Source organism: Buceros rhinoceros, unplaced genomic scaffold, assembly GCF_000710305.1.
Source record: "Buceros rhinoceros silvestris isolate BGI_N320 unplaced genomic scaffold, ASM71030v1 scaffold9686, whole genome shotgun sequence".
Classification (NCBI taxonomy): domain Eukaryota; kingdom Metazoa; phylum Chordata; class Aves; order Bucerotiformes; family Bucerotidae; genus Buceros; species Buceros rhinoceros.
This window is the reverse complement of record NW_010415785.1, coordinates 1-12,889: the sequence shown is the minus strand read 5'-3', so window position 1 is coordinate 12,889 and position 12,889 is coordinate 1. Positions and strand designations below refer to the sequence as shown.

Genomic DNA, 12,889 nt, shown 5'->3' with positions numbered 1-12,889 from the left:
TATTTATAGTTTTAAACACGTTCAGGATGATACCTTCAACATTAAATGGAGCTCAGAATGTCTCCCTTGATGTATTTAAATCCTATGTGTAACTGGTTATAACCATTCTATATTCTTACATGCAGCTTTCTCACTAGCTATACCAAATTCCTGAAGAATGTAAAAGTGTTCTTTTGAGAGGAAAAATTTTCTGCAAGTATCCTTTTAATAATCTTTACATTGTACTCTTATAAGTAAAATGTAGAAAGTATAACAGATTTTTAAATTTTGCTAATTAACATTTTAATGTAAATTTATTAATGAGCTTTTGTTTCATTTTTTCCTATATAGATTTCCCGGATAATTCGAACAGCATATGGAAATGCTTTACTTGTTGGAGTTGGTGGTTCTGGAAAACAAAGTCTTTCAAGGTTGGCCTCCTTTATTGCTGGCTATAAAATATTTCAGATCACTTTAACCAGGTAAGAAATGCAAGAAATAAATAAATCCAATTCATGCCATTGCTTTTTTCTTTACACAGTCACAACCTTACTTTTTTTTTCTTTTTGTCACCATTTAAAAATGCAGAAAACAATAAGTTCTTATCTGCTTGTATACAACATGGGATCATTTGAGCTAAAGAAGCCGGACCCTGTGTTACCTGTTCGCGAGCCAAAATACGTGTGTTTACAGAGGATGTTTGCACTCTAATGTTTCAGAGGATGTTTCACTATAATCTGAAAAGTAAATGGTATTCTGAGTTGGTTTGAATTAACAGGTAATGCTTCTTATTCTTCCTAGATCCTATAATGTAAGCGATCTCTCAGATGATTTGAAAGTATTGTATAGAACAGCTGGAGTAGAAGGACACGGTGTCACTTTTATTTTCACTGATAACGAAATAAAAGAAGAGTCGTTTTTGGAATATGTAAATAATCTGCTGTCTTCAGGCGAGGTAAGAGTCTCAGCATAACAGGCAACGTGCTTTAGAAGCAGGAAACTGCAGAATTTGTTCCCATTAGTTTATTTCTATTTGTTTTGGTAATGAATTGTAGAATCAGTAATGATTAACTCTAAAGTATCTCAACTTTTGAAATAAGGAGCGCTCTTGTTACGGAGTTCTTTTGTCTCTATTTCAGTGTAAGCCAGAAAAGATCAGTGGCCTTTATCACGTGAGGATTAACTGGCCAGTCAAGAGCTGTATTCTTTATGAGTTAGACTTCCTTTTTTTCATGGAGTTAATCTGTCTAAACTGTACATATGCAGAAAGAGATACAGATGTAAACAAATATTTATAAAATCGATAGAAATTACATCCATGCAATTTATTTTCTTACCGATTTTAATTTTATAAAAAGATTTCTAATTTATTTACTCGGGATGAATTGGATGAAATCACCCAAGGATTAATACCCGTGATGAAAAAAGAGATGCCTCGGTGCCCTCCTACTTTTGATAATCTTTATGAATATTTTTTAACTCGGGCGAAGAAGAACTTGCATGTTGTCCTGTGCTTTTCTCCAGTAAGTTTTTTCTTCACATATGTTTTCTTTACTTCCATTGGCAAACTGTCCTATAAAGTGTGACAGGATTATTCAAGCTTTGTACTTTTAAGATTTAAAGACACATAAAAGATTACTGTAGTCTGGCTATAACTGCTGAGATAATCAAAGTAATAGTACAGTTGTCAGAATTTAAAACCAAAACACTTAAAAATGAAATAATTTCTTACATCTTAAAGTAATTTTTATTTTTCCTCCTGGCATATTCTTTTGTAATACAAATCAGTTAATGTATGTTTGTGTAATTGCTTGTTACTTGAAAACAAGAAATTAATGGAAATTAAAATAAGTTAATTGAAGTTTGAATATATAAAGAAACATTTATTATATTTGTCTTGAATGTCTTTCTTCAAATTTGTTGAAATATTGAATGTTGGGAATGTAGCAAAATACTTACATAAAAGAAAAAACTCTGCAGGGTGTTCTAAGCAGAAAATGAGCAAGAAAAGAAAATAGTCTATGTAGTTGTTTATATGTACGAAACATTTTGATTGGCCTAATCAAGTATCACATTGTAAATTAACAATGATACTCTTTTTAGGTTGGTGAGAAGTTCCGTGCACGTTCTCTGAAGTTTCCTGGTCTCATATCGGGGTGCACCATGGATTGGTTCAGTCGATGGCCCAGGGAAGCTCTTGTAGCTGTAGCCAGTTATTTTCTTTCAGGATTTAATATGGTCTGCTCTGCATCAGTTAAAACACAAATAGTGGAAACCATGGGTCTCTTCCATGATATAGTTTCAGAAAGCTGTGTGAATTATTTCCAAAGGTAATAATGAAATAATTAGTCTCAGGAGTGTTACTACTGATACTGTTCTTTGAACTCATTGTGTTACCTGAATCACACACTTACGTGTGTTTTAAGGCTAATACAGAAATGAATCTCCTATCTCAATATATGCAAAGGCCATGAAAAGTAATTGCTGTTATTTTGCAAATTCATTAGCTTCATTTCCACTATTCAATAATCTTTAACATTTGTTATGTGGATAAAAACAATGTAGTTGGAAATACGAGTTTGCCTTATGAAGAAATCTGACTCTGACTGAATTAAAGACTTGGTTTATATAATCTTTTGTTTCACTGGAAGTAAGCAAATGGTTGTCCATATCACAAATACGTACTAACTTGATGTTCCAAATATGCTATGTTTTAGGTATCGAAGAAAAGCTTATGTAACACCTAAATCCTATCTCTCTTTCATCAATGGCTACAAAGAGCTTTATACTGAAAAGTTAGAGAGTATTAATGAACAAGCCCAACGTATGCAAATTGGTGAGCAGTACAGGGATAACTGTCTGTTTCTGTGTATGCTCTGTTTCTCATATTAGACTTCTTATTCAGTGATCACTTCAAATCCGTTTTGCTGGGTCACAGTCCAAAACTGGTAGCACATAAGGACCATTTCCAAGCTCTCCAGCTATCACCAATTCTCATGATTCTCTTACAAAAATGCTTCAAAGAAGCTGCCAGTTTAATCATTCATCTCAGCATTATGTTAAATTTTAATATTTCCAATTTAGCATTTGTTATAGAAAGTAGGACCTAAAAATGGCCAGAAAGACCATCTGTTTTACTAGTGTAGAGAGAGGTAGCTCTAGCCACAGTTATTAATTTACTTCTGGACTTGTCTATAGAAATTCTTGCTATCCTATCTGAGCGTTTTACAGTTTGTTTATTTATTTCAGATTTCTGCTGTAGAATAAGTAGCTTTTACTTGTGTTCATTTTATAACTAGGAATCTGAAATACAGACAAGTGTGATTGAAATGTCCTAGGTTTCGATATCTGTTTGAGAGGGCCTGATTTTTGGCATTAGGTTACTATTCTAATCTCATATTGATGGCTTCAGAATATATTTCCAGTTTTATCATCTGGCTTGCATGTGGACATGCTTTGGTAAATCTAGGAAGAAAAAACTTAGGAAACTTTGTCTTTATGGGAAAGGATACTGTATATCAATCGAACAGAATAAAGAATTCTACATTATAAGATTGTTCATATGAAGATAAAAGCATGTAGCGTTTAGACAATAATGAATAATGCAACGGGTACACTTCCCATGAAGAAAAGAATAGAATAAGAATGTGTAGATAATTATTTTATTCACAAACTGTTTGCTGAATTAGAGCAGACTATAGAGGAATAAGTGATCCTCAATATTTTCACATTATGCAAATTTCCCTATATCTGTTGCCAGTTCTAGAAATCAGAACTTCTCATTAGTCCTACTTGAGACAGGGATAAAGTCTGAGAGCCTTTAAGATTTCTGAGGCGGGATGGGGGGTTGGTGGGTTAGTGTTATTTCTCCAGTTCTTCTATTTTCAAAAATAATTTAAAAGTAGTAACCAAAGTAGCTTCAGCACTGTCAAGAAAATTTCACACGTGGACTTCCCTAGCATCTCACTTGTTATTGCTATTTCCTTGCATCATCTGCAAAACAAAATTATTGTGTTCAGGTGACCACGTACAAGTACATCTTTGACTGCAGCATCTTACAGCATTGACGATCATGTCTGTCAGCCCATGGGCAATACTCATGCCAGTTAGAAAATATTCCAAATAGTCCCACTCGCTTGTATTACAAACCAACAAAAAATCTAGTCATCCTTGACTCCAAATGTGCTCCACTGTTTACTGCATCCTAAGGAACTTTCTCAAAAGGTTTTTTATTAATTATTTAGTGTCTCACACATCCATCCTTTAATCCTCAGTCTTTTAACACTTAATGTCAAAAAGATTTAGAAGGTTAAAAAGATTAACCTTGAAAGTTGTTTCAGTTTGTTAGGAGATAATCCTGATCGGGGATTTAAATTTTATGTTATTAAACTCAGCTGAGATAATGTCACTCTTTTCATCTCCCGTTTAAATGTTTTTCCTGTATGTTGTGTTGTCTGAGCCGCTTCAAGATGCTTGTAAAGCAACAAACTTGTAAGAAATACCTCACTCAGTACTGATTTCTAGAAAAGTCCCTGGCTCGAACACACTGAAAGTGTGCTTATAAGCACTGTAGTATCAATATGAGCAACATATTTTGAAGGATTGAGGTAATCTCTTTTCTGCTTTGTCACTTTGGGTGAAAAACCTTGTAAGATAGATGAAGAAAAAACTGAGATCCAGTGACAATTACTATTATTTCTGAATGCTTAATGTCTTGTGTCTTCTCTCAGAGTCCGTCTGGTGAATCACTGGTAGAGCACCACATGTGTAGATAATGTATTTTCATACAGAACTGTGGTTCTGCAAGAAGACCTCACTTTGGCTTTGACGAAGTGTGCATGTTACCCATTTGAGCAACTTGTTGGTAGATCTTCTGCCAATTAAAAGTGACATCCCTGAGATGCTAAGAGCACTGTGGTTTAGTATCTTACTAAAGATTTTCTATATTCTCTACTTTTCTGTGGTCATTATTCAGACAAGTTGCAAAATACTTTGACTCTTTCTTAGGATCAAAATATATGGTGCCTTTTTAACTTGCTTTAGATGATAAGTTGTAGCTGATACCAGTAAGGTTCCCTCTGAAGAATACTATTCCTGTTTCTAATGCCCAAATCAGGCATTTATTTAGGTCTACAAGCACTAATTATCTACTGTCACGATACCATTGTAAAGTTTCTTGTGATTGAAAGTATGGGGACCTGAAGAAGCTATAAATGTTTCGTGTTTGCAACAGAAATTCTCCAATTCTTCTTGTTCTGCATATTCCCATTCTTTGTCCTTCTTTCTTTTCACTCTAGGGTTATAGCAGGGAAAGATAATGCAGCAAAGGGTATCACTTTCCCTTTCATAGCTTCTCTTTCAGAACTTTTTTATATATATATAGTGAAGTAACAACCATTTTGGAAACTGTTGACAGAGGACTTGGAGGTGGAGATAGAACGTTAGCATATATGTACCTACATCCCTTCTGAGTATTTTAGGAAGTGGCGTGTATCTAAGAAAAGAAAGCATTCTAAAACATCTCTTTCTCTCCCAGTCAATGTTTTTCAGTGAATATACTTTTGAACTTTATGGTGAGAATGGCAAAAACAATTCATCTTTTGGTGATAAAGTAAAGAACCTCTAGAATGGCAGTAGCTTGATTGTGAGTCCGCTGTGTCAGAGGAACAAGAAATGCGCTACTTGTCTGAGTGAAGTGTGGTAACAAAAACCAGAGAAACATTACACATCAAATACAAAATTGCAAGTGTGCTCTGTGTCTAGCTCTTGGGGAGAAAGGGAGATAAAGGGAATGCTTTCAGACAAGTTGTAAGATTCTAAAATTCAGTGACGAAGAAGAGTGGAGAGGTTAGAGAGGCTTCAGCATGCAATGTGGAGCTCAGGTGTAGCCACAAATCTGTGCTCAAATCTGTAACAGAGGAGTGAAAAAAAGAACGCATGGGAAAGACTGAGTGTGTATCAGTTGCAGAGGGAGTAAACTCGTCTCTTTCTGCGTACCCCTTAGTGTAGGGCTGCACAACCTCTGTGGATGGCTGCTTCAGCACACAGTATAGCTATGATGGATGAAGAGCGGATAAACACAGTACGCAGAAGCTGGAGCTTGTAACCTTGCCAGGACCTTTGGGACCACTTTTGGTGACTCCAGTCCATCCCATTTCTCTCTAGAGAGAACTCCCTATTTGAAGGCAGTTATGGATCCTAATATTTATGTTATTTCCTTTTGCAATGATATAAAGGAAGTATCAGTCTGATTTTCTGATTGTCCTGTGACTTTGACACAACATATCCTTGACATAACGCCCCTTATTTTTTCTTTTTAAATAAAAAGAGTTTGTATAATGAGTTAAGGGTGGGTTTTACTGCAGGTAATATTTCAGCTATACACTTTTAGGTACTGTTTACAGATATAACAAACTAAAACTAAGAAATATGGATTTCTCTTTTGAAGAATCAAGTTTATTTAAAATTATTTTGCACCTTGTGAACTTATTTATATCCATGTAATGTGAATGGTAGGCACAATCATGACGTTTTGACTGCTTACACCCACTTTCTCTCGTGATGCAAATTTAAATGAGAACATGCTGTACAAGACATTTGGGATTTAGAGCTAGATTGTATTATTTAACTAGGAAAAAAAGTTTTCATTTTTCTGAATTTTACCTGTTACTTCAATAGGTCTGTCTAAGCTGATGGAGACCAGTGAATCTGTTGCTAAACTCTCTCAGGAGCTGGCTGTTAAAGAAAAGGATCTGGCTTTGGCATCTCTTAAGGCAGATAAAGTAAGTACTTGAGTATTAAATAGCAAAAGACAGCAGATAGTGCCAGGATATATCGTGGGATAATGTGCTATTGCAGCATGTTTTTATAATTTGAACAAGCAAAACAATGTTCATTGTGGTTTAAAACGAGGTTTCAGTCATCTGTCTAGCATGTTCATTCAGCATTTGCTTCTGAAAGTGAGGCACTTTAAGAATGCATCTGTAAGGTTGAGTGCCTTCCTTGTTCTCCTCCCACTCCTTATCCCCTCCTATAAGCATCAGGTTTCATTTTTTGTTCCAAGGTTTTTTGTGTGCTTGGTTGATGTTTATTACATTTGGGATTATGAGCACTTCTTTGCAGATTAGAAGTTAACAGAACGTAACGGGACCTCACTATTTCACAGTTCCATTTCGTATTCTGTCTTTTACATTAACAAGGTGTTCACTTGTTCATGAGATTAGTGATACGGTCAAAATCTAGTTTCCGAAATGACTCTCTGGGAAGGTAGGTTAGGGAAGGTACCAGTATAGGCATTCTCTTTCCTGAAAGATATCACAGATGCTATGATGGGGCATATTTAATATGCGGTGGAGGGCCAACTTGTGGCCAGTGGTGGCTAAGGGACTGCCTTCATTCTTCAAGGCCTTTAATCTCATAAGAGAGAAAAATATGACAGAAAAGGATGAAATTATATTGACATTTCAGGAGTATGACGAATACACTGATAGTTAACTTTGTTTAATATTTATATTTGATATGCACTTTGAAATAGCTCTCTGGCCATCACTCACTCAGCCTCTTAGTTGTCATCTTTTTCAATGGGGCATTACTTACGAGTCATCAGAAGACATATGGACAAATAACAAAACAACAATAGTTAAATAAAAGTTTATTTAAACTACATTTAATATTGTTCATATTCTATGTGTTTCTTTCTTTTCCTTAGTATACTGAGCCCTATAGAAATTCGAATTGGATTTCACACCAAAAGAAAAGAGGGATTTGGGGATTTTATCTGTCTTTTTTTCTCACAAGTATTTGAGAGCATTATTTATGTTCTTACAAATAGATACAGAGTGCCAGCCTTGACCCTATAGCTGATACTGGTCAAAAACCATTCTGATACCAACTGTATGTCACACATGCACAAGAGAATTAAAAATATGTGTACAGAAAAACCAGACACAAATGGATAATTTCATTTTGTGAATTCACATGGGGGTGTTCTTTGAATAGACTAAGTAAAAATGAGTCTTTTCAGACTAAAGAAGTCAAAGAGGCTGACCATTCTCCAATGGTTTGCCACTGGTTTGAAAGATGAAAGGTTTCCCATCTTTCGTTAGTTTTAATTAGCTATACTATTGTTATTTTTGTCTGCAGAATTCTAGTGAAAAAAGCAAATACCGTTTGTATTGAAAAACTATAGGTTGAAATAGGATAAAAATACATCATAGGATAAAAAAATGGCTTTAAAAATCACTGAAATGTCCTCTATCCATTATCAAAATAATTCATTTTTTGACTACCCAACACCTGCTGAGAGACTAGTTTCTTTGTGGGGATTCTATCAATCGTATTAATTTTTTATTTTGTAGTTATATAACAGGAGTTAGGGTAAGCGTTATAGTTTTCTATATAATCTTTACATATCTATTTTCTCTTGTGTCTGATAACTTGATTACTCGTTCCACTATTTTGATTTATACATTTTATATTTTTATTATCAATTCCAGGTACTAGCAGAAGTCACAGAAAGTGCTGAAGCTGCAGCTAAAGTAAAGAATGAAGTCCAAAGTGTGAAAGATAAAGCACAAAAAATTGTTGATGAAATTGATGTAGAAAAAGTGAAAGCAGAGAGTAAACTAGAGGCAGCTAAACCAGCATTAGAAGAAGCAGAAGCTGCGCTGAATGTGAATAGAATTCTTACATTTTGATTAGTTTAGTACTTAACTAGTTTCTTTCACCTGTGAAAGAAAAGCTCGAGCACCAGCATGCAGTTTTCACTTGATTTTGACTGCTGTCACCAGCTCTTCACAGTTTCTGAATATTTATGGAGCTTACATTTTGCCTTAAGAGATTATTTTATTATATTTGTTCTGCTTCCACCCTAATACTTGATCATTATGAATGTGTAAATCTTTCCAAAAGTTACAAATACCTTTTAGACTAACTGTTATTCTGAATTCAAGAGAATACTTCCTGTGTTAAAAGAAAGGTTTTTCGTCAAACTTCACAGAATCGTAGAACACTTTGGGTTGGAAGGGACCTTCAAAAATCATCTAGCCCAACCCCCCGCCCCTGCAGTGAGCAGGGACATCTGCAACCAGATCAGGGTGCCCAGAGCTCTGTCCAGTCTGACCTGGAACGGTTCCAGGGACGGGGCATCTGTCACCTCTCTGGGCAACCTGTGCCCGTGTTTCACCACCCTCACTGTAAAAAATTTATTCCGTATATCTACTCTAAATCTCCCCTCCTTTAGTCTAAAACCATTACCCCTTGTCCTCTCGGAACAGGCCTTGCTAAAAAGACTGTTCCCATCTTTCTTATGAGCCCCCGGTAGGTACTGGAAGGCCTCTCTAAGGTCTCCTCAGCGCCTTCTCTTCTCCAGGCTGAACAAGCCCAACTCTCTCAGCCTGTCTTTATAGCAGAGGTGCGCCACCCCTCTCACCTAGTTGTATCTTTCAAGACAAATAAAAGGTGGTCTTCTCCTTCACCAAAAAACCTCGTATGATTTGGAGAGAAACAGGAAATAAAGCAGATTGAGGGCGATTGGAATCAGGGTTAAGAAATTTGGAGGCACTGCTGTACTACATAACTTTGTTAGTCTATTCTAAACAATTAAAAAATAAAGAACTCTGGAATCAGAAATCAGTGATGAATTGTATTTTTAAGGCCACCTGTTAGTTATCAGAATGTATGTTACAAAAAATCCGGAGCGGAAAAAGCCAGAAAAGGAGCATTGTTTGCCCTTCCACTGACATTTAGATAATGAGATAAATGAAAGTGAAGGGTCACAAAGTTCCCTTATGAAATGTGTATCTTGTGGTTTCTGTAATGTGTGTGTAACTTCTCCTTCTAGACAGGTAGTGGCATGCATGTAGACACCAATTACTTTGTTATTTTTGAAGTTTGCAACCATTTATTATTTCTGCTTTGGTTATTGAACTAAGAAGAGTCAGTGATGTTACTAGAAAATGAAGTAAAAAAAGCAGTATCTCCTACCTATTGTAACTTAAAATCCAGCAAAAATAACTAAATCCATCTCAAAAAAAATGACAACATTTAAAAATCTTAAATATTATTTTTCCAAAGAAACTGCTTTAAATTAACTCCTCTGCAATTTACAATATATAATATACTTATTTTCAGTCATTTAGACTGACAAGTTTTAAGTTAATGATGCTCTTCCATGTTTTTAAGTTTTGATTTTTGAGTGATGTCTTTAGCATTAGGAAAATACTCTTGCCTAGTATATATTCATTTAAATTTTTGAAGTTTCATGAAACTATGGAATTTATTAATGTAAGCCCAGTTACTCACTTTTTTGTATGTACCTTGTACCTTACAAACTTGCCTCAGAGAGAAGTACGACAAACAAATATTAAAGTCAAGATATTGAATGGGAAAGTAGACTAATGGTATTGATGCAGAATGCTGTTACATTTTCCTTCCAACAGACCATCAAACCAGCGGATATTGCTACTGTTAGGAAACTCGCAAAGCCTCCTCATCTAATTATGAGGGTCATGGACTGTTGTCTGCTACTATTCCAAAAGCAAGTAGATGCAGTCACCATGGATACAGAAAAGCCTTGCTGCAAGCCATCATGGGGAGAATCACTAAAAGTAAGTAGAGTTTTCAGTGTTTCTTAAACATCAGTAATAGCAACGTGCATATCAGGGAATTTATAATGCTGGTTACTCGAAACAGCATCACAGAATTTTGTAAAAAGGCAAACATACGGTTTTAAGATAGGTGTAGTATAGAAACGGAATTTATTTGGTAGCAAGTAGGGGGTGAATTGCTTAGAGGCTTTTGCAGTAGATTTTCCTTGTCCTGTTCCTGGCATATGGCCTGATGACAAATCACTAAATCATACAAATTGCATCAGCCATACATGAGATAAGGGTGTTCTGGAAAACCCCTCTTTCTCCTCGGGGTCTTGCCGGTTCCTGTGTAGGCTCCTTGACTGTTTGGAAGACTATTAGACTGATTTAGAGATAATACCTTTCCTCATTCTGCATTTCAATATTCTTGGCCCGAAGTCCTTGGTCAGACAGCCATCTCTTCCTTCTGGACTTTGATATTCTCTCAGGATACTCTTTTATTTCCACACCTTCTCCTGCCATTCTTGAAATTCTGTTCTACCGCTACTAATTTGCCAATATTATGGTCTCAATTTTTTGTCATCCAAATGAAGAAAAATTACAAGTTTTGGATGTGAATACTTTTTATTTAAGCTTTTCCAGGAATTAAGAAATCATCAAAACCTTTTATTTTTCACTGACATAATGAAATGGGATAAGCAGTTAGTCCACAAGTTGCCTTTAACATGTTAAATATTTGTAACACAAAAAAAAAAGGTCAAAACCAATGATTTCCCTTTCCAGAAGAATTTAGAACACATTTTTCAAATGCATAAGCAGGTTTTTTGGCATTCTTTAGATAAGTTACAAATGTAGCTCTGAGGCTTTATCTTACGAATTCGCTTTTTTTACGGAAGAATTGTAGAAACTTTTTTTTAACATACTCACCTATGAACAAGCTTTTGAATGTACAATGGATAAATAGTTTGTAAGTATCCTGTGTTGTTTTTTGCAGCTTATGAGCGGCCCATTCTTGCAGATTCTACAGCAGTTTCCTAAGGATTCCATCAACGAAGAGACAGTAGAATTACTCCAGCCTTACTTTAGCATGGAAGACTACACACTGGACTACGGTAGGAAGGTGTGTGGTAACGTGGCAGGACTCCTCTCGTGGACACAAGCCATGGCAAGGTTTTATGCTGTGAATAGAGAAGTCTTACCTCTTAAGGTAATACAACACCTCTGGCTTTGTGTTTGCTTTCCAGGTAATTTAATTTCACTTACTTCAGTAGTAACAGGATTTGAAAAATATATTTAGATAATATTCAGACATAATTGCCACAGAACAAAAAACTAGCCTAGATTAAATTTATGTGCTTTGGTTTACTGCATACAGAGAAAGATGTTTTCAGTCTGGTTTTGTTATAATTACTTTGTAATTGTTTTCAAAAAGTTGTGCTGGCATCTTCATTCCTTCTCTAAAAAGTCCTGCGAACCTCTGTTTGCAGCTATTTTACCTTCTTTGATTTTCCACGCTAACTTAGAGGGAGCGGAGGACTGATTTCTTGCCCAAATACTGGTATTCTGAAAAGATTCAGAGATCCCATCCACAAAGGAGTTATGTTGCATTAGTGGGAACCAACTGAGTAAAACATTTTTAAGAGTAATTTTTATTTTAGTGGGGGTTTTCTTTTTGATGTTTGTCAATATTTGAATAAAAAAAATTATCAGAGGCAAAGATCATATAGAAACTCAAAAGCCTGATTGTTGAATTTGGATTCTAAACCAAGTATTTAATCCCTACATGTACAGTTTACAAAAAAAAAAAAGGTGAAAGGGGAAAGCATCTGAAGGTGATTCCAAATCTTTTCCACGTCTTTTGTCACTGGTAGAAGCGTTATTTAGAAAAGCAAGAGTAATGCAGGTGGGCTATTAAAAAAAAGATTTCATTAATTTCCTTTGGTCAGCATAAATATCAGTTCATGAGCAATAGGAAAATTCAGTGGTTTAGAACTGTCATTTTCTGGAGGGTAAAAGCTGTATTGTTAGCTCTCAGCCCTCTGTTCCCATCTCCTGTTGTTGTGATTGTTGATCACTAAAGAATGTACAAATGAAAAAATAATGAATCATATAGTCAGGCAAGAAGATTAAGTGATTATTCTTCTAGGCCAATCAAAATGCACCGGTCAGAAACCTTACTCGCTTAACAGCTTCTTCAAATGTAAGATTTTCTGAAAGAAACAAAGTTGACAATATATAGTAGGAACCTTGAGTACTGCATTGTTTATAACAAAAATGTATCTGCAGTATATATGCGACATAGATTTCAGATTAAATATTTT

General features: G+C 35.3%; 1 protein-coding gene across 1 annotated transcript in view; it reads left to right on the top strand.

Moving 5' to 3' along the window:
- The window catches only part of LOC104494678 (dynein heavy chain 8, axonemal-like), a gene marked incomplete at both ends in the record, with an annotated part of 64,347 nt that extends 52,572 nt beyond the window's left edge, over window positions 1-11,775 (top strand). The window contains 9 exons of the mRNA XM_010137542.1: window positions 331-461; window positions 781-934; window positions 1,338-1,502; window positions 2,083-2,309; window positions 2,697-2,815; window positions 6,658-6,761; window positions 8,475-8,651; window positions 10,419-10,586; window positions 11,563-11,775. Coding sequence (XP_010135844.1) covers window positions 331-461; window positions 781-934; window positions 1,338-1,502; window positions 2,083-2,309; window positions 2,697-2,815; window positions 6,658-6,761; window positions 8,475-8,651; window positions 10,419-10,586; window positions 11,563-11,775 — 1,458 coding nt within the window. The remainder of the gene's footprint in view (window positions 1-330; window positions 462-780; window positions 935-1,337; window positions 1,503-2,082; window positions 2,310-2,696; window positions 2,816-6,657; window positions 6,762-8,474; window positions 8,652-10,418; window positions 10,587-11,562) is intronic.
- Window positions 11,776-12,889: the final 1,114 nt, after the last annotated feature.